Genomic DNA, 24,259 nt, shown 5'->3' with positions numbered 1-24,259 from the left:
GTATCAAAGTCATGTTTTCACAAACCAAGGTATCTAGCTAAATACATACCTTTGGTGTCCTGTTAAATGTGGCATTATGAGATTTATTGATTGCAAGCCCAAACCTTCAAACTCGATATCACGCATTGTGATACAATGTAAGTGGGATGAAATGTTCTGAGACAGCGGAAAAAAGATTATACATTTTTAAAGCAACGTTTCAGGTTGTTTGTTGCAAAGCGTAGCCAGATGTTTTAAAGTCTGATAGCGACCACTTCAGCTGTTCTTGAGGATGTGGTAATGGGCACGAACATTTCGTCATTCTCTATAGGGGTTGAAATTCCATCGATTCTAAACCTCTTCAACCAGCTCAGATCACTCTTTTACCCTTCCTCCTGATAGGCCCCATGACACCAGGATCTATATGCAGCATGCTGACACAATGGCAAAATCCTTAACTGACTTCTCGTTCTGAGATGGTCCAGTGAGAACATGTCGCCAAACCGGAACCTGTGCGTTATAGTGCATTTGCAGATTTGATCCGAGAATTTCGTTGGCTTCAAGCATAACAAATGTTGAGAGTGATTCAGTACAAGTGTTATGGTTGGTATTCATCTGTTCATTCGTTCCCGATATGATTTAAACGTAAGCACTAACGGCAGTGTAGATGAAAGGGGAAATATCGACGTCAGTGACGGCCGTTGTGTATCCAAGCGTCGTTTTCTAGAACAGTCTATGTGGCTTCTTAGTCAAAGATCTGTGACAAGGGTAGCGTGTCAAAGTACACGCTATGTAAGATCGCTTCAATATTTCATGTAGAGTGAAATTCTGACGGAAGCATGACACGACCTCGAATGGGCAGTCCCTGGCTATTCACCATTGTCATCGTAGGTACGTAGGGTTTAGCAGGTGGCAGCGAACATCAGACGCCCTTGTTGAATGGGGTACGGCAGTTGGAGGCCATTGGTTGAGATTCTCGTTTAGGAGGTGAATGACAGTAAGAGACCAACAGTAAACATTCTAGTTTCGAGATTGGTTGCAGTTGAAGGTCATCGGTTGATGAGGGTTAGAGCAGCTGGAGACTAACAGTAGAGATTCTCTGTTGATTAGGGGCATAGCAGTTGGAGGATTAACAGCAAATATTCTCGTGAAGGGGATATATAGCCGTTGGAGGCCAACAAGACATGAAAATTCTGTTCAAGATACTGTTGAAGCTGTTTGAAGTCATTAAGGTAAATGATGACTGTGGGGTTTGTTGAAGGATCGGACTGTTGGTTGGTTTGTTGCTTAACGCTGCACTCAGTAATATTCAAGCTATATGGCGGCGGTCGGTAAATAATCGAGTCTGGACCAGACAATCCGGTGATCAACAGGATGAGCAACTACATGTATTTGCGCGACTGGGATACGATGACGTGTCTACTAAGTCAGCGAACCTAACCACCCGATTCCGAAATCAATTCTAACCCGGATCGTCATGGTTCATTTTTGAATGGGCGTTGACTAAGCACATCAGCGAGACCACTGATTTGAGTTATTCTGTGACATTCAGTTTGAATATATATGTAATTACCTTTTCGTCAAATGCCTCAAAATATAGATAATTGTCCACAGGTCCACTTTTGCCGATTTTTGCAGGTCATTGGGGTGGACTCATGAGTCATGGAAGCAATAGTTGGAGTAGTTCCAGCGGTGATGGCAGCAGTAGTTGGAGTAGTTCCAGCGGTGATGGAAGCAATAGTTGGAGTAGTTCCAGCGGTGGTGGAAGCAATAGTTGGAGTAGTTCCAGCGGTGGTGGAAGCAATAGTTGGAGTAGTTCCAGCGGTGGTGGAAGTAGTAGTTGGAGTAGTTCCAGCGGTGATGGCAGCAGTAGTTGGAGTAGTTCCAGCGGTGATGGAAGCAATAGTTGGAGTAGTTCCAGCGGTGGTGGAAGCAATAGTTGGAGTAGTTCCAGCGGTGATGGAAGCAATAGTTGGAGTAGTTCCAGCGGTGGTGGAAGCAATAGTTGGAGTAGTTCCAGCGGTGGTGGAAGTAGTAGTTCCAGTGGAGGTAGTGTAAGCAGCAACGACAGCACCAATGATGTCTGGCACCGGGGAACTAATACTGCTGGTAAATATTATCTCATGCAGATAACACACATAGTGCACGATTAATGAACATCCATTACATCCTCGACAGACTTCCCTGCTACCCTGTCTGCAAGAAACTCCTCGGCATAATACTGCTGCTACGAAGGAGTGAGTGAGTATGGTTTTGCGCCGGTTTTAGCAATAGGGACACAAAATATGGACTTCACACACTGTAGCATGTGGGGAATCGAGCCGTGGCGTCGGCGTGAAGAGCGAACGCTTTAACCACTAGGCTACATCATGCCCAGTAAAGTGCAAATAGTAGAACGTTATCCAGTTATCCAAGTTGTCCAAGTTATCCTCATACTGTTACCTGTGATAACCATCGGAGGATCGCTATAGTTGTCATAAATGTTGTTATTTCATGTAAGAACTGAATCATGGTAGGGGGTTTTTTCATGCTATGATGCTATGAACAAAAAACAACTTGTCTCTCGTTTGTCTGATATTGAAGGTTTTTCACTCTGATATCATTCCCATACACATCCGTGACGACTTTTTTCCATCTCTATTGATAACTTCATCCCAGTTCTGTTATCGATGAAATATGTAACACCAAAATGCGATCAATACCTTTCACCTACTGCCCTATACCATTTAGTTGGGATTACCCGTATTAATGTTCCTATATTCTCATGAGCATTCCGATTGGTTGTCATAATTTCTCACGTAACATTCTGTAAGAGAGTGAATATAGTTTTTCGCCGCGTCCAGCAATATTCCAGCTAAATGGAGGCGGTCTGTAGACAATCGAGTCTGGGCCAGACAATCCAGGGATTAAGAGCATGAACAACGATCTACCCATTTGGGATACGATGACCTGTGTCAACCCAGACAGGGAACCTGACCACCTTATCCCGCCAGTCACCTCTTATCATAAGCATGGGTTACTAGAGAAATATTCTAACCCGGATCTTCATGTTTCACATAAGATTCAGCACAACACAGGGGAAGAGTTTCCTCACAGCTTGCGGAAACGGTCGAGTGATGCCGAATGATAGCACGTATCCCTTTCTGTTGTGCCCTATTAATGAAAAGCTTTAACATTGAATTTCATTGCAAAGCATGAAACGTCAGTAATTTAGTCGTCACTATGTATATCGCTGTGTATATTCTAAATATATGGAGTTGGTCTTCATCAAACCATGCCTGTCGTGAGAGAGGACTAACGGGTGATCAGGCTCGCATGTAGTCGTATCTCATTTGCACATGTGCCTTTCACTGGGCTGTCTGGTCTAGACTGGAATTGTCGCAGCCTGCCGTAATCATTGCTGAAAATATCTGTACAAACAGCTAGAATATTTCTGAGCCCGACGTTCAGCAACAATTACGAAATGCTACTGTGTCTACACTGCGGCTAGGTGTAACATGATGTTATCCATTTCAGTTATGACGTCATTCTATACTTTGCTTCCTGACGGAGTGCTGAAACAACATACGGTTGTCGTTGGCTTGACGACAAATTCTAAACGGGGTTGTGGTATTGCTTGTAACTTCAATCAGGAATGCTCAGCGTTTGCATTTTCACCACTCCCGAACCTGACCAGTAGCAGCAGCATGATCACTAGCAGCAACAGCAACAGCAATAGCAACGGCCCCAGCAACTGCCTTGTGATCTCACTTGATACCTCACAAAACATCACCATTCCCTCACCGTGGGTAGTGTATAAGCGCAAAGAGTCAACAACAACTTCAGCAACAACATAAACCTAAGCTTCAGCACCATCATCAGCATCATCAGTATCGTCGGCATCGGCATCGGCATCGGAATCGGCGTCAACAACATCACGCTGACCTCACTAAATGGTCACAATGTTTAAAGTATTGACATAAAAATACTGTATTTCTTTATCCATTGCTACGTTCAGGTGCTACGTTCTACAACACTACCAGCAACATCAACACCAACAGCGTCAGCAATCACATGCTGACCTCCCAGATAATTTCCATGCCAGAGGTGTGTTTATAACAGAGAAAAAACATAGAAATAAATTATGGCTGTGTTTATAGCAGAGAAATAACATAAAATACATTATGTCTTTATCTACACTCCAAGTCACCACCTGCAACAACACCAACAGCAGCAACAATATCCGCAACAACACTGTCACGCTGACCTCACACAGTTGTCACAGTTTGGTGTATACCATGAGGGCGTTTTCCATTAAGGAGTATACTATGAGGGTGTATACGATAAGGATGTTTACCACGATGATGTTTACCACGATGATGTTTACTATAAGGGTGTTTACCATGAGGGTGTTTACCACGATGGTCTATAAGATAATATAATGTGTACCATATGACATGGGTTCGCGAGTTTGATATGGAGATTTAGCATGTGTTCGAGTTAAATATCAAACGATCAAATATAACTGTTGACGATACGGTGTTACGAGGGACGCGCGTGGTCCAGTTTAACATAGAAAAGTATACTTCCAGCACGGGACCGGTTGTGACCAATTGGGAGTCGACAGTGTTTACCAAGATGGTCTTTACGATATGGGTGAATACCATGATGGTGTATACCATGAGAGTGGTTACCATGACAGCGTTTACCACGATGTTACCATGACAGTGTGTAAGTGAAAAGAAATGACGTAAAAAATATTATTTCGCTATCTGTTGGTACGTCCAGCAACTGAATCAGCAGCATCAGTATCAGCGCCATGTGAGTAGGAAGACTTCCGCTTCCTCACATATCTTATAAACACACCACTATGTTGTCAGTTATCCGTTATCTGAGCACACTTACAATGCCTTAGAAAGGTTGTAAAAAGTGGGGAAATGCTTCGAAAATTGACGCAACCGCGACAGACATCATGGCCGATACAATGTCTCTATTTTGATCTGTACCCTAACTTCCCGACTGTTTTCATGTGAATAGCTGACTGGCCTTTGCGTGTCTTTATGATGGATGATACGGTTAGGGCAGGATACCCCTACCTTTTCGCGAACAGCTGGTGCCATCAGTGTTAGAATATCTGCGCGCGCGCACACACACACACACACACAGACACACACACACTTTCTCATGGCACACATCTATACACAAAAGCATGTGCGCATGCACGTAGATGCTGGAGGTACCGCAGACCCGAGTTCGATTCCCATCATGCTTACGGTGGCTATCTTCCAGTTCTGGCGTCGCCTGCCGAGATATTGGTGGGATGTTGCTAGAATATCCCTCCTTTCACACACAACCCGTGAAGGTCCCGGGGTAGAATAGGCCTTCAGCAACCCATGCTTGCCATAAAAGGCGACTCAGCTTGTCGTAAGAGGCGACTAACGGGATCGGGTGGTCAGGCTTGCTGACTTGGTTGACGCATGTCATCGGTTCCCAATTGCGCAGATCGATGCTCATGTTGTTGATCACTGGATTGTCTGGTCCAGACTCGATTATTTACAGACCGCCGCCATATAGCTGGAATATTGCTGAGTGCGGCGTAAAACTAAACTCACTCACTCACTCACCTTTCACACACAGGAAGGGTAATAACTCCATCCATGATCAATATTGACTGAAGCGGCAGTGAAATACTCTAACAAATTTATCAAAACATAATATAACATAAGTTTTGAATCAATACTGCATCGTGTTGTTTTAAGCTGTCACTACTAGTGCTCCCATGTTGTCGTTGAAATTCTGAGCATATTTTCAAAACCCTGTAAATTGTAAACCAACCGTATATTTTACACCTGGTGACATATCTCCTGGTATCTTGATTCACAATCACCTGCTCCGTCATCGTATCGCATGGTAACAATCACTGGATTGTCTTGTTCATACTCGTTTTTCTTACAAACAGCATTGTGCAACTGTAATACTGCTGAGACAAGCATCTGCCTATGACATCGTCACCACTTTACAATCGAGTTCTGTTATTTATAAATAAGTCGGGGTTTTGTCGCTTCTGTTCACTCCGGGCCACGGGAAGATGAGAGGGAAATGCTCAAAATGTTTTTGCGAATTTTTTATTGCATAAAATTATTAAATTTAACCTCATTTGGAAATAGCGTTTAAATTAATCCATCACGATGAACAAAATTCTTCGAAAAATTCTTTCATAAAAGCAGACCTGTGGTTTGTATTGGTGCCTTACCTTTTGAAAATATTTCATAGCAGTAACCTTAGAATTTCCCGGTCAGCTATTGCTTAAATTCTATAGAAACAGCACACCAACACTTTATTATTGTAGCAAGGCTACCAATGTTTGGCTGAAACAAGATTGGCTGGATGACAAACTGGATTTGAATTTGAATTTCTCACATGAATATTTGAACAAAAAATCGTTCTCTATTTCCCTCGTAACCATAACGACCCAATTAATATGACCCTCAACCTGTTAAAAACTGCTGTTTTTTTTTAATCGCAAAACGACCGAAAACACGCTAATGCAAGTTAAAAAGCCTACCCTAAGACTGATATACAGTCATAGCTACACGTTCTGTATAACCAAATTTGACTTGATCTCTACCGTGCATGTCGGAGCCCATGTGCAATGATAAAATGTTATGAAACATGATAAAACAGAGATGATAAGTATGAGACAACATACATTGTACAGGGTATATGATGGGTGTCTGCCTTCATTGACACATGGTTTGTATCAATACTTCTGACATTAGTTACCAATATACTTCTGACAATATTTACCAATACTTCTGACAATAGTTACCAAAATACTTCTGACAATAGTTACCAATACTTCTGATAATAGTTACCAATACTTCTGATAATAGTTACCAATACTTCTGACAATAGTTACCAATACTTCTGATAATAGTTACCAATACTTCTGACAATAGTTACCAATACTTCTGATAATAGTTACCAATACTTAATGGCAGATACTCTGTGGTTCTATTTCCTGGGCGTACTATACGCGCATACACACTGGGCGTATTCTGTCGACGTACTCTGCGAGCTCCCCTAATCACTGAAATTTACAACCATTAACAACTACTTTGCTGACAATATTCAGTTTCGGAAGGCTATGTGAATATCATATAATGAATCACTTTTAATTATTAATTCATATGTTTCCTGTGTGTTTTCCTCTGATTTGGCATGTTCAGCATCATTATAGGTGATTACACGATTACTTTCAGCTCATGAGCTCATAATCCTTTCCCGGGAAATACTTCAAGTGTTGTACTTTTCCTTGTTCCCGTATGCATTAATGAATAACTTTTGATTTGTTTGTTAATGTGTGCATGCATGGGAGTTTGGGTATGTGCGTGCCTAGTCTCTCCAAGGCGTCTTCTTTTCCAAACATTGTGCCTTCCGTAGGGTAACAGTCTAGTTTCCCGCAAACATGGTGCCTCCCTTTAAGTAACCGTCTTATTTCAAGCAAAACATGATGTCTCCCATTAAGTAACCGCCTTAATTTTAACGTTTCATGACACCATATTTCTGTATTTTATGTCGAGGTTCAGGCAGAAGTCCGTAACGACTACTCCTATCTGATGAGGTCGTAAAATGATTCACAATGCTTTTGACTGACTGGTTATACCTGAATGAGGCTGATATAATATATCAGGCCCGTACCAGACCACCAATGTTTTCTTGCGGCAGAGCCTCGTTTTGAGATTTCCACGTTTTCCAGGTTTCCGTGAGTCAGAGCTCGCTCCAAGACAGGGCACGCTTTAGGACGCGTTTGCAAGGATTAGAAGGAGGACAGTGTTGTTCTGTACAACTGCGTCGACGAATCAAATCATACTGATTAAGATTTATGTATCCATTTCAATGGATTAGTCTGAAAATTCTGGATTGGTTATGGCTCGAAGCTGCGCAATAGGACGGAACCCAGTAAACAGAAAACGAGACTGCTCTGTAATACACGTTTGGGCCTGTGAAATTTGTTGATCCTGTACAACAAACAATAACCGTTGTATCTACAAAGTATGGGCGAACTCAGTGCCTTAACTCTCTAATGGAACAGTAATGGCTGTTGTGTTTTGTTTGGTTTTATTTTCTCATGATCGGTGTGGTATTGCGATCATTATGATAATGCTGTTGATGTTTTGAACATGAGTGTGACGATTATGTTGTTGTCCGTAATGACGACGCTAATGTCAAGATGACGATGATGATAACGATGACGATAGTGACGATGTCCGTCATGACGACGCCAATGCCATGATGACGATAATTGTGTTCATCGTAATGACGTCTTGATGATGACGATGCTGGTGCAGATCATGATGACGACGGCGATGACATTATGGAAATTGCATGATGTCTGCAACATTAATTACATACCCATACGAATATTTGTGATAAAGATTATGCGATAATGCAAACAACACTCCACGTTCACTACGTACATCGCACAATGAACGCATACAGTATCAGCACCAATGCAACATAACAGTATCTAATCACAAACGAGGAAAAGCTGTCCTCATACGGGTGAGTCCGACAAATCGATTCCGTTTTCATAATATAACATATTTTCATGAAATAACGCTGATACAGCTAAGATAAAGACCTGTAAAGACCAATCAGCACGCGAGGATTTGAAACCGATGGAGGAAGGTTTAGCATTGTTAGGCAATACACTCACGTCCAGATAAGCTGGATGAATAGACGTTGACGTCCGCAGGTTGTGGGTTCACGACCACTGGTAGGCCGCTATGCCCACAGTCAATGAGGAAGTGAGAACATGGGGATATCAGAGGATGTGAGCCTCACCGTCACACGGTATATGGGACTGATTATTTTACTGTCAGGTAAACCCTTTTGTTCTCATAAGTGCAAAATGGCGTCCGTGGTATGGCAGTTCGGCATCATGTTCTGAAATGGATATACGACTCTTGCGTTATTACTCATTTCTTCAGAAGCTACAAGGAAGTGATAACATGCGACTGTCAATGTTCCTCGCCGCCACACGTCATCTGGGACTGATTATTTTACTGTCAGGTAAAGCTACTCCATTTCCATTTTAACGTTGATGGTCGAAAATGGCTCCACGAATGTTAAAATTAACCTGATGTCTCTAGAGATGGATAAAGGATAGTTGTAGTCATAACTGATGTTGACCCTGATTGAGTAAGTCCATGTAACTTCTTGTTCCTTGTTAACCCTTCTTCCGTGCCGCGGTATTGCTGCAATATTTCTAAAAGCGGCGTAAAACGTAACTCACTTACTCACTCGATCTTGGCATGTGTTTTCTGCCTTGTCCGAGCCAAGTCCCCACATGGGTTCAATGTGTGAAGTCCATGTCTTGTGTCCCTCTGTCGTTATATTGGAGGAATATTGCCATAAACGGCATGGGATCCGCCTCACTCTCTAAACACTGTGGGTCTATAGGGCAGCTAATTCGTGGTCAAGGCGTTCGTCACGCCGAAGACCCGGGCTCTATTCCCCATAAGGGTACAAATGTATGACGTCCATAGCGGCGTCAAACTTAACTCACTCACCTACCCTACCTTGGCTCATGTCGAAGGCTTGACTTCATTTCCCTAAATTCACTGTGTGAAGTCCATTGCTGGGGTCAGTCGCTAATACGGTCAATATTTTACCGTCTGTGATTAGAACGGTGTCTCGCTCTCCCATCCCCTTCCCCCTACCCAACACAATATTCTCGATGCTACCGTGAAGTAGGAGTTGCTATTGGCTGTAGGGTACATTGAAATGTAAGTCCCTTGTAAATGGGGTGCATTGAAAATAACAGAATGGCTATTAGCCAATCAGAAAACGACATTTATGTGTGAGGTAAGATAAGAGTGTTTATGTCGTACTATGTTTAACACCCAAATGTTGGTATTTCCCAAGCAGGAGCAAGAGATGTGTACCAATAGACAGGGACTGTGTCGTAAACATATTGACAGTAGATTTGATAGTACATTTTGTCCAATGCACTGACAATGCTATAACGCCATGAACTTAATGACGTCACAATGCTGTGACATCGTTGTGCTGAATGTCTAATGGTAGTGCAAGTGTTGAGAGATTAACATTTTTCATTGAAAACTAATCAAGAATATTTTTATGATACCATGTAATACCATTTTTTTATTAAACTCGAGAAAGATTTAGAATCCAACTCGCTCGTTTGATACCAAATCATTATCTCCTTTTAATAATAAAAGACACGGAAGGTCGTCTAGTATATTCTGTGACTTTACAACCAACATTTACATTTGTGTTTGTTCAAATAAACCCACGTACAAAAGAAGGTACAAAAACTGTGAATTTTCGTGATAGCACTGGCATACCATTGTAAATGATACCAGTGACCCTTTATCAACATATATTACGGAAGCGCTGAAGGGACTTGATGAAATTAAATTTATCTTGAGCGCAAGAGTTAGTATGTTGAGCGCAAGAGTTAGTATGTTGAGCGCACAAGTTAATATCCTAAGCGAAAAAGTTAATATCTTAAGCACACAAGTTAATATCTTGAGCACACAAGTTGATATCTAAAGGACACAAGTTAATATCTTGAGCACCCAAGTTAATATCTTAAGCACACAAATTAGTATCTTGAGTGCACAAGTTAATATCTCAAGAACCCATGTTAACATCTTCAGAGCTCAACTTTGTGTATAGCATCTCATGGCATCCTGGAACGCACGTTTGCTTGTCTGCTAAAAGTACAATATCCTTTTTGAAAATTTCAAACGATGGAAAGTCGAGTCGAGTTAACTGGGTGATTACAATGAGACCATGCAAAAGTATGCAAATTGATCATGAAAATGGATAAGGTTTATGTAAATGTTCATCGTCTTTATACTTGCCAATACTATTCGTTATGCTTTATTAGATAAGTATGGTCGAGCTACTTGTACTCTGACAATAAGAATTACACATAAATATGAGTAGGATTTATTGCGGGCATGAATAGTAGTGAGTGAGTTTAGTTCTACGCCGCATTCAGCAATATTCCAGCTAAATGGCGGCGGTCTGTAAATAATCGAGTCTGGACCGGACAAACCAGTGATCTGCGCAAATGGGAACGATAACATGTGTCTACCGAGTCAGGAAGCCTGACCACCAGATCCCGTTACTCGCCTCTTACGACAAGCATAGTCGCCTTTTATGGCAAGCATGGGTTCCGGAAGACATATTCTACCCTGGGACCTTCACTGGTCGCATGAATAGTAGATTTACTGACTTCTAATACTGGTACAAACTATTATGAATACTAGCATAAAGCTTCCGTAACTGTTGTCGACCACTTTCAGCATGTGCACCTATAGCACACGTACCAACTTCATTTCTTACTAAAATACCACGTTCAACAACATCCGGGTCAAGCACACTCAGCAACGACCGGACAGTATTATGTGAATGTCTGGTGCAGAGTAGGTCCTTGGTCTACAGCAACCCATGCTTGCCGCATAGGCGCCTACGCTTGTCGTAAGAGGCGACTAAGGAGATCCGGTGGTCGGGTTCGCTGACTTGGTTGACACGTGTCATCGATGCTCATACTTTTGATCTCAGGGTTGTCTGGTCCAGACTCGATTATTTACAGAACGCCACCATAAAGCTGGAACATTGCGTAAAGCTAGACTCACTCACTCACTATCCTGTTTCAAGATTAAACCTCATTGTGGCGTACTAAAAACGCTCTATCATGCTGTTTGACAAGATGTGTTCTATCTTTGTACTAGAAATCAAGACTGAAATAAACATTAATCAACTCGCGTCTCCCTTCCCCCGTTGCTTCGACATGCACTGCTTATTGAGCAGTGTATCTCACGATATAAAGTTAAGCGTACTAACTCAACATACTAACTTGTGCGCTCAAGATACTAATTTGTGCGCTCAACGTACTAATTCGTGCGCTCAAGATAGATTTGATTTCAGCAGGTCCCTTCAGCTCTTCCGTAATATGCAAAATATTCTAAATATCAAATCTCTTTTCCAAATATTTACACTGCTGTTTGGAAAATTATACCCTTGAACAGAGTATGTCAATTCACACATTATGTAGTACGAAATCGCTTGAGGATAAAATTGTAACCTTGTTTACAGACACGAAATAGATATGCATCCTACACAAGCGGCTTCCTCAAGTTAATACTGCAGGTCAAGTTCCACACAGCGCTCTTATTTAATTGTGACTTATGTCTTGGCATAGGAGTGCTATCGTCGGTAAAGTCGCTTTGTGAACATTGGTGCATGTAATAACTTTCAAAACTGGATATATACAAGATGTTGGCTAATATAAACATACCAGATGATGCCCATTTATTGGGGACATTGGCATATGTGAAAGTAAAACAAATGCATGATTAATTACTATATCAATAAAACTCATGAAGATCCGGGTTAGAGTTGATCTTCAGTAACCCATGCTTGTCGTAAGAGGCGACTAAAAGGATGTAGTGTTCTGGTTCGCTGACATCTCTGGCACATGCCATTGTATCCCAGTTGCGTAATCGATGTTATCATCACTGGGTTGTCTGGTATAGACACGATTATTTACAGACCGCCACAATACAGCTTGAATATTGCGGCAAAAAGCTAAACTCGCCCACTTTTAACACACGTGAAATGCATTTACAGGAACACGAAGTACCTGTCAGACTGCGACCTACACCCCCCCTATCAGCAGCAGCATCACCGACATACGCATCAACAGCAACAACGTCATCAGCGACAGCAACTCGGCGACTTTGCCAAACAGTAATTATCTAGAGCATGAGTTTCACTCACGTCGCTCTAACATTCAGCTTCTTTTAAATTTATAGTTATTTCAGTCGACTAACAAACAAAGAAAAAACGACTATGAACACATCTGTAACAAGTACGATTTGGGGGTTGGGGACCTTATCTCGAAAGTGAAACAGTCGAAGTGAGAGTCAGTCGTATTAGAAAATTGCTTCCTGTAAAACTATATTTTGTGCTACCTTTTAGACTCCTCAGTATATTTATTGTTGCTGGGAGGGGGGGAGGTGGTTAAAGGAGGGGGCGGGATTGAGGGAGGGGGGGAGGGGCAGAGGGATAGCCACGTGGTTAAAGCGTTCGCTCGTAGCGACGATACCCCGGTTTCGATTCCCCACATGGGTCTTAGGTGTTAAGCCCATTTCTGTTGTTCCTAGCAGTAATATTGCGTAAAACTAAATTAACTCACCAAAAAGAATCTCACCAGACACTGCACTTCAGGGCCTCAACGGGTAGTACACTCCCCTACAAGTCGAGATACGACTGAAGCTGTTCCACCAGCAGTTTGTTACCCCTCGGAGTAAAGACTGAAATTAGAACAATGTTGCATGGAAGCTTCTTATTCATTTTCGTGTGACCGATCATAAAGCGTACGATTTCACATCATGTTCAGTGGTTTATATATGTTTCGTGAGCTTATACCCATTTCCAGTTTTTTTACCAGTCATCGTTCTCATTTGAACCGAAACGGATTGTATCGAGTAGACGCTTGTTTTTATTCTATTTTTGTATTTGTCCTCAGCAATGGAAGCGACAATGACTCTATCAACATCATCAACAGCAACACCACGGACCTCAACCCCAAACACAGATCTGTTTGAAATAAAGCTGAATACTTCGTGCGTGACTGGCCAACTGTTAATCAATAGGTCACAGTTTAATGTACGTTGTTTTGTTTTGGAAACATTAGGTCATGTATACCAGTCTGGTTTGACTCCATATTGCAGGAGTAACGTCAATCAGTACATACGTATATATACATGGCAACCCGTATATGTAAAACACATGGATGTGAGTGAGTAAGTCAGTCAGTCAGTGAGCCAGTGAGTGAGCCGGTGACACTGTTTAGTGATCGATATCCCTCTGCAGGCACAGGAAATGGGGTAATGTTGGGAATCGAACCCTGTTTATGCCATTACGAGCAAACTCATTGAACACCAGGGTGGCACATAGCCCCTTACATGTCCTGAAATAAACTGACATTTCCGTCAAGAAATATACCGATGTGATTTAAAGATACATATACACTGAACAAGGATGCTTATTGTTCAAAATACAGAAATAACATACACATGTAGTTTCATTTCGTTGCAATGTACATATTTTGCATCGCATTATACACGTTCATGAATTTACCGTTACTTTTACAGGAACTCGCTGGTTCTCGTAACGTTAGCGGGACTTGTGAGGGGGATAACGAATTTATAAAAACATTTATCGATCATTTGATAAACGGCGTGAAACAGACCACAACTACAACTCCACTGACTGCAATTACGGCTTCATTGACTACAACTCCGCAGGCCACAACTACAGCTCCGCTGATTACAACTGATCCCACTACGCCCAGCACCTCTGATGATCGCCATACTGGGTCTTCTCAGACCAGCACTAGCACTGACGTCACCAGTACATCGTCTACAACCACAGCAATTGACACAACGTCTACGAAATTATGTATGTTCATATTTTCTCGACTTTCGTGCTTTTACTGAGGTCGACATATATATTCTGAGTTTTCTAATACCAGTCAGGGATGAAATATCAGATACCCACGAAACGCAGACCTAAAGTGGCATAGCTGAAAACTAAACTTTGCTAGACTGTTGTGGATGATTTTGAGTCGAAAAGATTCGGATTCTGAGTTTGTAAAGGCGTTTCTGGTAGAGAACAGTTTCTCGAACAAAGACCTTTAATAAGACAATTGATCATATCTTGCCTTGCTTCACACTGATATAGCAGTCCTTTCATATCTCACCCTATTCCAGTTGCGTAGATCGATGCTCATGTTGCTGGTCACTGAATTGTCTGGCCCAGACTCGGTTATTTGCAGACCGAAGCCAAATAGCTAGAATATTGCTGAGTGCGCGTAAAACAATAAATCAACCCAAAACTCAGTTTAGATTAACAAAGTCGTGGCGAAATTCTTTTCAAACTCTGTTTTAATTTTTTAATGCTTGCGAAACCTGTTTTCGTTTATAAGGAAATCAATCCCTAAATGAAAAGCCTATTTCCTCTTTCCTTCGATTCATGCAAAAACGAAAAGGAAAAGGAAAATTAATGATAATATTTTACCACAAAATTCTATTTTAAACTATCTATTTGGAGGACTGGAGATTTTCAAAATTCTTGTCATACGTAGCAAAGTATATTTACGAGTCATTAGTTGTTGATGTCAGGTGCGAGGTAGGGGTTGGGGGAGGAAGTTGTGAAAGTGACTGGATGTGATATTGACTTTTTACTTAAATGTCCTGTATAACCTGGTATCGGAATTTCTTTTGTTACTTTCCTGCTTAACGACAGATTCAGCAACTTTACAGCTACAGGAAGGTGATGTGCAAATTTTGGGGCCTGGAACCAGACAATCTAGTCATAACGATAGGACACAAGGACGCGTCAGCAAACCTGACCACCCACTATCCCTATAGACGCCTCTTATGACAATAATGTATCCAGGGTTGATATGTTTGAGATCAATTTCTTCAAACACAGAAGTCTATCAATGGGACCACACCATTACATACAAATTGCTGCAGTACAATTAAGAAGAAGCACGTTGACGAGACGGCATCACAGAGGCGATCGTCAGCTCACTTGCCTATCCGCTGCACATCAATGCTAACCCGGATCTAGACGGATGACCAGCACTTGTTAAAGTGAAAAGGAACTAATGTCAGTGCATGCAATGTGTCGTATGTCAGTCGTATTTGTAACGTATTCGCCGTGTACACACGCAAAGATATGACAATATAAACCAGCAATGGCGCATGGTGAAGACAACTCTTGATTGAGAGAGTGTACCTTTACATTCAGCAATATTCCAGCAAAATGGTGGTGGTCTGTAAATAATCAAGTCTGAATATGACAATCCAGTGATCAACCACATGAACATCGATCTACGCAATTGGGATGTGACGACATGAGTCAACTAAGTCAGCGAGCTTGACCACCCGATCCCGTTAGTCGCCTCTTCCGATATGCATGGTTTATTGAAGATCAGTAACCCGGATCTGCACGAGTACACCTTTAGACACGGGGTGTTGTGTTTTCAGGTGAGGAACATCTACTGCGTGGTGTTGGAATCGGAGCAGCGGCGGTAGCTCTTCCATTTATTGTCATCCTCGTGCTGTGCATCTTTAGACGTAATATCTGTAAGTTATTACTGGACTGACACTGCCCGCTTCATACCAACAGAATAAGATGCTATTAAGATCAGGTATCACACACATCAACAGACTGAGACGCAACTAAGATCAGATGTCACACATACCAACAGACTAAGATGCTAGTAAGATCAGGTATCACACACACCAACTGACTGAGACGCAACTAAGATCAGATGTCACACATACCAAGAGAGGCTACTAAGACCGAATGCCATAGTGAATACTAGAAACTAACAGACTATAAGACGCTACTAAGAAAGGATGTCACACTGACCACTATATACTAACAGACTGAGACGTTACAGAAACCGAAAGCCAGATTGATAGTTGAACCACACCCAACAAAGACGAGCACCCTTATTATTAGAATTGTCACACGATATATCATGTTGCCATACCGATTACAAAAACATAAAGATTGAGATTAAGCCTTATTAAATGTCTTCTAGGTGGCTGACTGTCTCACTGGTTGTCTGACTGTCTGACTGTATTACTCGATGGCTGACTGATGGATGCCTGTCTTAGTGGATGGCAGACTGGCTGACTGGCTGGCTGACTGGTTGACTGGCTGTCATCTTCCTCCTTATCTTCCATATTAAACCCATTATAATTTAATTATGCTGTCTCTTTTCAGGCTCAAATGGTTGCAACAAGAAGACGTAAGTAATTATACAACCAAAATATACCAAAATCCAGCAAAAACCCAGCGTTGTACGGGAGATGGTTCGAATCCTAGTTCCGGTTGAAATGTCCCTATCATGTCGAAACCTCACTGGACCTCGTGATATCCTAGCGGTTAAAGCACTGACGCCGAAGTTAAACTTTTAAACACATTTTTTTCTAAACAAGTGTTTCACAAACAACAGCACGACAAAAAAGCACATATTATTTGTGCACATGACAATATTGATTCGAGTGGGTTTTGTTCTCATTTTTTAAGTGATGAGAAATACACGCTTGTTCCAGGTCAAACCAGGAATCTAGTTCTGTTACATATTTGAATTCACAAAAAATCGCTGACGGATCAATGACAAACATAGTGAGCACGTACGTGTTGATAAGGCTAGAATTATTCAAGTTCTTTGTCAATATCAACCAAGAATTTATTGATTTTAAAAGAAACTTTAACTATCGCAATATGTCAACACTAAAATGCGACGAGTGATAATGCCACGGATAATGTAATTTTTATGTTGTAGTCGTGATGTACTTATGTTATAGGTATGTTATACTTATGTTATCAGAGGTACAGATAAGCTGCCCTTGCGCGTAAATCACGCAAATATTGTAAATCTGAATTCTGATTATCTATTTTGGAAATACTCAACAAATGTGATCTTACATGCGTACACGTACACACAAAAATGTCAAAGCTTCGTTTTCGCACCGGTGGGTAGATAAAGTAGCCGAAGTATATTGATAGGTTCTATTTCAGGATATGTACTTGCCAACTCTCTGTCACATCGTTCATATACTACCCACCAAACGTTATACGTTATGTGTGTGTGTGTGTGTGTGTGTGTGTGTGTGTGTGTGTGTGTGTGTGTGTGTGTGTGTGTGAATTTCTCCACTAACATGGGGAAACAAACTTTTGTAGAGAATTACTTGGGGATCATGCACCAAACTGCTGTAATGAATGGGCATGTATCGTGCATCTTTAACAGCTGCGATTTTATGTACTGTTTTAATATAAAAACTGCCAGTTTTCACTGATTTTCATCATTTCCTGAATTCATTACAATAATCTTATCAACGATAAAGATGTGTAAAACAAATTTGTTTAACAATTCATTAGTTCATGTGTAAACAGTACATTTCAAACAAAACGGAATATCTTGCAAAATATAGTTTAGAGCAGTTGCCTAAAGTAAGAGAACACTAAACTATGAGTCTAAACTTTTCATGGGTAGTTTTCTATGACCCCAATAAGTTATATCGAGTAGGTATGTTATAATTATGATATAGTTATGTAATAGTTATACAATGAACATAATGTAGTTATTTTATTGCTTCACTTTCTTTTCCAGGGATGATGCATCCGGGACAGGGAATACAGAAAGTATGTACTTGTGACACAGAAACACACACACACGAACACACACACGCACACACACACTCTTTCATCTACACATCGTAGGCAGGTGAACCTGTTCTAAATTGCCTCTGTTCACCCAGCAAAAAATGGGTAATCTTTCAAAGTCGTGAGACTCTTAACCTAGCCGGCAACTTAGGTTGCACAGTGTAATGATATTCGGAGTGTGTGCTTTGACCAGGGTATCTATCATGGAAAAGGCGTGTAATGAATATTCTCATTATTATCATACACACGGTGACGTTCTTGATGTGCCGTTATCCACAGATCCTTAACCAACGACACAATGACCTCTTAATGGTAAACTCCAAACACATATGGTTTTGACGGTGACAAAATTGTGACAACGTCTACACCTCTCGTCCCTCGTTGTATACCAAGTGTATTTAACTCTTCTTTCAACAGCTGAAGTCGACATGCAACGTCTCCATGATGACCTGAATTCAACAAGCGGCGGCAGGGACACGGGTGAGAGCAATCGTTCTATAGTCACTGCCTGAAAATATATACACAGTTTGTCATGCTTACTTCTAAGAAAAAGAGTGGATGACTTTGGTTTAACGATCCTGTTAGCAATATTCCATACGTATCATGCCGGCGGACAGCAGAAATGACCTTCACACAATGTACCCATGTGGGTAGTCGAACCCGGGACATCGGCGTGACGGGAGAACGCTTTAACCACTAGGCTACCCTACCTCCCGCTTTAATAATGATACAGACATTATATGAGAGAGCGGGAGAACGGAGAAAGAGGGTGAGAGAGAAGAGATAGTACTTCCAATATAGATCAATTTCAATAACAGATGTCCGCAAAGACAGACGGTCATAAACGCCGCTTCCTCCCTCCATCCTTTATACTAGAATATTGCGCAGGGTGTTATCCTATATATACGTAGAATTATGTTCATGATGTCAGTCACTGGCTTATATGGACTAGACTTGATTGTTTAGACATACTACTAAATACTATTTATTATAGAGCTACCACAGGATGCCGTTGTAAACACTTCGCTAAACCTCGCAGATCAGAATAGAGCTGTCTTGCTTTTAGGCTGCAAGACAACGGCATATGAACATCACAATGATTATATACATTTTCGGACAGGGTTGTTAGTCTGGATATAAGACATATAACATATATGTAATAAATAGTAGTGCAGAGTCGTGTGTCTGTGTTGAGGTATTGGACTTACATTAACCTGTACCCAGTTTAGCTCTATTAGCTTGCCTGTTATGCAACATTGCATACAGCGACATCCCAGCTGTATGAAGGAGGTCTGTAAATAATAGAGGATGGACCAGACAAACCAATGACTGACACCATGAGCATCGATGCCATTAGTTTCAACCAAATCAGCGAACCTAACTACCCGATCCCGTGTGTGTGTCGTCTTTCACGACAATCAATGGCTGTTACAGACCAATTCTAAAGTGGGGCCTTGAACTTTTAATTCTAATATGAACCAAGCGTTGGTGAATGAAACCCACACCCTCATCTCTGCCTGCAGACGCAGAAACCGATGTGTCTCGGCCGGGATACGGGAATACTGGTTTTCCCAACTCCGACCTCGACAGTATACCTGCTCTGCCACGGAAAACAAGCATCTTCTCAATACACGAAGGTGAGCAAGGACGCTAGCTGGATATCCTGGCGGTAATTAGTGAGTGAGTTTAGTTTTACGCCGCACTCAGCAATTTTCCAGCCATAAGGTGTGGTCTGTAAATAATCGAGTCTAGAGCACACAAACCAGTGATCAACAACATAGCCTCATCTGCACAATTGGGAACCGATGACATGTGTCAACGAAGTCAGCGAGCCTGACCACCCGATCCCGTTACGACAAGCATAGTCACCTTTTAGGCGGTAATTATTTCAGTACAGTGTGATACAGTAACTGACGGATTTAGCATTGCCTAACCAATACACACAACCAGTGACACAAAAACACACAACCAGAGACTAATTAATACACACAAAGAGTGACTGACCAGCACACACTTCTAATGATCGACTAATACACACAACCACTGACTGACCACTTCATTGCTTGTGATTCAGATGACGAGGACATTCTGGGCAGTGCATTCAACAGAAGATCTGCTCCGGAGTCAGGTATTGTCACTGTTGTTAGATGTAATATAGACCCATTTTCAAACTGTGTCAAATGATTCAAAGACAGCATGTCCCATAGCAATGGCAAGGTACTCGTTTGGTCTTTAACTCGACGCCGTTGTAAACTGATCCGCCAGGTCGTGAAACCAAAATTAAAAGATGATTTTTGTACGTCTGACAATGATATAAACTAATGCTCAAAAGAAAGTGTACAATTTGTTTGACCAACAAGCATATAAAATGAATATTTTTTTTCAATTTCAATAGTACATTGTATACAATTTTATTCTATAGAAAGCCGAATGTACCGTTTGTCTGACACTGAAAGACACGTAATATCATAGTTTGAAATTTTGCACTCATCATCAAGGCAGATGTTTCTGCGAAATGTCGTCAAATGTTGAATCAAGAATGAGTGTGACCACCATCAGATTCAATACACGCCAAACACGTTGAGTCATTGTTAAAGTAAGGCGACGAAAGGCGTTAGGCCTTGATCCATCAGATTCATGGTGGAGACATTTTTCTAGTTGTTGAGTGGACAAGTAGTCTTCCGATTTGTCAATACATGTAGTCCCATACGTGTTCTATCGCATTCATGTCGTGAGAACATGCCCTTCACGGCAAAACAATGAAGTCCGCGTTAGTCAGTGTTGCCGTATGAGGCGCTGCGTTATCGTGTCGGTAGATAATACTACGTGCTGAACAAGTGGCAACAAAACTGCTCGCAAAACTTCATTCCTGTATCTTACAGAATTCAGGTCGCCATGAAAAATCCAAAGTGTTTTGAGATCGCCGTAAATTCTTGCCATCCCTCCCCCTCTCCCCGTCCCACTCCCCATCACCCCCCTTCCCAGTGTCCAGGGACGGACACTTCACATTGGTGTTTGTGATATCATATTAAACATTTTCAGGAGTTTTGTTTCTTTTGAGCAGTAGTTTATTTTCATAATTAACCACCAATCATGCGTAAAAAGAAGCAAACAAATGTTTATCTTGTATATTTCATCTCTGTCCTTCAAAAGATTACGATCAACTCCCTAGTACCCGAAAACCTTTGGAGGCCAAAGCAACAGGTAAGAATTATTAATCAAATACATCACTGAGTCGAACATTGTTTTGGCGAACTTACAAATGTCTCGAACTAAAATCACGATCCCAATGGATTCCATTTTCAATTATTTTGCAGTAACGTGGACCTTCTGATAACTCGATCTTTGCATAGACACTTTCAACACAAGGATGTTTGGCTGTATTTGATAGTTGTGGTGAAAAGGGGTTCAGGATGTTTACATTAATACAAGTGCGACTGCTTGATGTTGCCCTGGATCATACCTGATTTACAGCACTGGAGCACTAGGACGCCATGCTGCTGTTGCAGAATAAACATGTACTCTCAGTTGAGGTCTAGAGAATGAAAGAGTTTGGTCTCTACGTCGAAAGTAGCAATATTCAAGCAGTATCACAGCCAATAATATCGGAACGGGACTTCTAACATTTTGCCCATGACAGGAATCGAACCCGTATTTTCGACGTGACGAGCGAACGCTTTAACCACTAGGCTACCCCACCGCCTCTTTAACATGATTACCCGCTACCGAGCAGTTTCACTGGCGATGGATAGTTGTACTCCACGTTCTGCTGCAGATGCTGGTGATGATGAAGATGACCAGCCAGAGTATGTCAATGTGTTGGAGGCCAGGGACGGACAAAGCCAGAATGACCAAGAAGAATACACCAACTTTCCTGCCATTTCCATATAGAATGAGTGCGCGAGTGAATGTGATTTTACGCCGCTTTTAGAAATATTCCAGACACAGCGCGGCTGGGGACACCAGAAAGGGGCTTCACAGATTTTAACCATGTTAAAAATGTTGCAATAGAAACCCAGGTCTTAAATGGAACGTGCGAACGCCCAAACCATTAAGCTACCCTACCACCCCAGAACATTCAGAATTCGAACCTAAGGAAAATCTTAACCTGAGTTCTGTTTGTATTTCGCTGCATTAAGGGCTTGGATTATAATGTGATTCAACCCTGTGTTACAAGCAAAATCTAAAAGTTTGTCACTCTCGCTCTTGCATCCGTATTCTGGACCAGATCACATCATTTTAAAACTGTCGTTCAAACGACGATACACATTTAATTTTGGAAAACAGCAATTCAAATATTTTGGAAAAATGTGGGGTTTTTTTTTCGAACAATGATGTTTTTGTGTATAGTGATATTTTTCCCACTGGAAGACTTGGTTTTGAGCTATGAGCTATCATGTTTTATTTTGTTCAGTGTAATTCTATGTTATACGCAACTTTGCCGAAATAATAATTTTGAGCATCAATGTTATGTTCTCTCTAATGCCATTCTTTGATAAGCTTTCACGTAGCTGTTCGCAATGAAAGTAAGCGGCAACTGTGATTGTTATAAGAGTCCATAAGGTGATCGGGGTCAAGCTCGCTGGCTTAATTAACACATCATCATATCGCAGTGTCGTAGATCAATTCTCCTGATACCAATCACTGGATTGTCTGGTTCAGATTGGCTTACTTACACATCGTCTTTCATATAAATAGAACATAGCCGAAATGCTATGCAGTATCTGTGGCTGAACGTCACCCTGTGTCACGATGTAATATGTCAGGCTTCACTACTATATGTATATATGGTTGTACATTTATTTGATTATATTCTCATACACAATAAAATCTGGTGTTGTTCTGCTAGACTTGGTGTTTTATGTCGTGAAAGTAGTAGTCGCATGAGAGCGTAATGGTTAGTCGTCACTCTACTTTTTCTGCTCCAGACTCGATTATTTTCGGCCAGAAGCCATATAGTTCGAATATTGCTTAGGATGGTGTAGAACTAAACTCACTCACTCAGAGAAGAGGAAGAGAGAGAGGAAGGGCGGAGGGAGAGGTGATACTGACAGGATTTTATTTTGTGTCTCCCCGACCGTGACGTCATGGCGGCGCTTATGAAATTTGGATTCGTTGGAGAGCTCCCCTACTTCTGTGATACAGATAATGGCGGCCAAAAGTCAGGACCGCTTCTGGGTAAAAGTGTTGCAGAACTAAAAGGTGGGGTAGTAGCCACGCGATTAGAGGAGCGTGTGAGTGAGTGAGTTTAGTTTTAAGCCGCACTCAGCAATATTCCAGCTATATGGCAGCGGTCTGTAAATAATCAAGTGTGGACCAGACAATCGAGTGATCAACAACTTGAGCATCGATCGGCGCAAGTGGAAGCCGATGACATGTGTCAACCAAGTCAGCGAACCTGACCACCCGATCCCGTTACTCGCCTCTTACGACAAGCACAGTCGCCTTTTATGGCAAGTATGGGAAGCTGAAGGCCTATTCTACCCCGGGGCCTTCACGGGTCCACGCGATTAGTGGAGAAGCAGAGGGAGGAACTGTTTGATAAACACGTCTGTCCTGCCAATATGCCAAAAATGAAAGCAGTTAATATCGGTATTTGGCTGTCAGTGAACTTAGACGCAAGGCAACGAGAGGCTAAATCCCAGAAACTACAGGAGACGTTTTGCGTGGTTTGGTGAAATTAACATCTGCAGTTGACAAACTGAATGATTATGTCAAACCAAAGGTCACTGGATCAGCAACTGGTCAACAAAGTATCCTCCAACATGGGGGACATAGCGAGTGGGATGGCTCTCATTGCCTTAGGTAGTTACGAAGTCAGCATGAAGAGAAGAGATCTTATTCGACAAAATTTAAGAAGTGAATTCAGAGCGATGTGCGTGCACAGCAATCCTGTTACACTTTTTCTGTTCGGGGATGACTTGTCAGTCAAGATCAATGTTTTGTCTGAAACAAATTGTTTCAAGACTTGCCTACCCAGGGCGTCAGGTGTCTGTGAGAGCGAGAG

The 24,259-nt window shown here is 41.7% G+C and overlaps 2 protein-coding genes across 3 annotated transcripts; one reads left to right on the top strand and one right to left on the bottom strand.

Moving 5' to 3' along the window:
• Positions 1–1,568: 1,568 nt before the first annotated feature.
• Positions 1,569–3,754, bottom strand: LOC137272500 (uncharacterized). Its single transcript, XM_067804888.1, has 2 exons — positions 3,648–3,754; positions 1,569–2,085 (listed from the first exon to the last, which is right to left on the bottom strand). The coding sequence occupies exons 1-2, from the start codon at positions 3,752–3,754 to the stop codon at positions 1,569–1,571; spliced, it is 624 nt and encodes a 207-aa protein (XP_067660989.1).
• Positions 3,755–8,656: 4,902 nt separating this feature from the next.
• LOC137278769 (protein let-653-like) lies at positions 8,657–23,100 on the top strand. 2 transcript variants are annotated; one of them, XM_067811290.1, is made up of 13 exons: positions 8,657–8,843; positions 8,952–9,033; positions 12,628–12,747; positions 13,529–13,668; positions 14,157–14,463; positions 16,059–16,157; positions 16,807–16,831; positions 18,200–18,231; positions 18,670–18,732; positions 19,776–19,889; positions 20,327–20,380; positions 21,406–21,456; positions 22,028–23,096. In XM_067811290.1, the coding sequence occupies exons 2-13, from the start codon at positions 8,973–8,975 to the stop codon at positions 22,141–22,143; spliced, it is 1,182 nt and encodes a 393-aa protein (XP_067667391.1). In that variant the 5' UTR covers positions 8,657–8,843; positions 8,952–8,972; the 3' UTR covers positions 22,144–23,096. The 2 variants fall into 2 exon arrangements, with proteins under 2 accessions (XP_067667391.1, XP_067667383.1); XM_067811282.1 differs by having other exon boundaries at positions 8,663–9,033; positions 22,028–23,100.
• Positions 23,101–24,259: the final 1,159 nt, after the last annotated feature.

This window comes from Haliotis asinina, chromosome 1 (genome assembly GCF_037392515.1).
Source record: "Haliotis asinina isolate JCU_RB_2024 chromosome 1, JCU_Hal_asi_v2, whole genome shotgun sequence".
Lineage (NCBI taxonomy): Eukaryota > Metazoa > Mollusca > Gastropoda > Lepetellida > Haliotidae > Haliotis > Haliotis asinina.
The sequence above is the reverse complement of the archived record's forward strand: the minus strand, read 5'-3'. Positions and strand labels throughout refer to the sequence as shown.

Bases quoted from the DNA above. Each gene is read 5' to 3' on its own strand.
- LOC137278769 (XM_067811282.1), top strand. From the start codon at position 8,913: ATGGATATACGACTCTTGCGTTATTACTCATTTCTTCAGAAGCTACAA. The intron at 9,034-12,627 runs GTAAAGCTACTC...ATGCATTTACAG, and splicing joins ACTGATTATTTTACTGTCAG to GAACACGAAGTACCTGTCAG. The intron at 16,832-18,199 runs GTAAGTAATTAT...TTTCTTTTCCAG, and splicing joins AATGGTTGCAACAAGAAGAC to GGATGATGCATCCGGGACAG.
- LOC137272500 (XM_067804888.1), bottom strand. From the start codon at position 3,754: ATGGTGATGTTTTGTGAGGTATCAAGTGAGATCACAAGGCAGTTGCTG. The intron at 2,086-3,647 runs GTTCGGGAGTGG...AATATTTACCAG, and splicing joins ATGCTGCTGCTACTGGTCAG to CAGTATTAGTTCCCCGGTGC.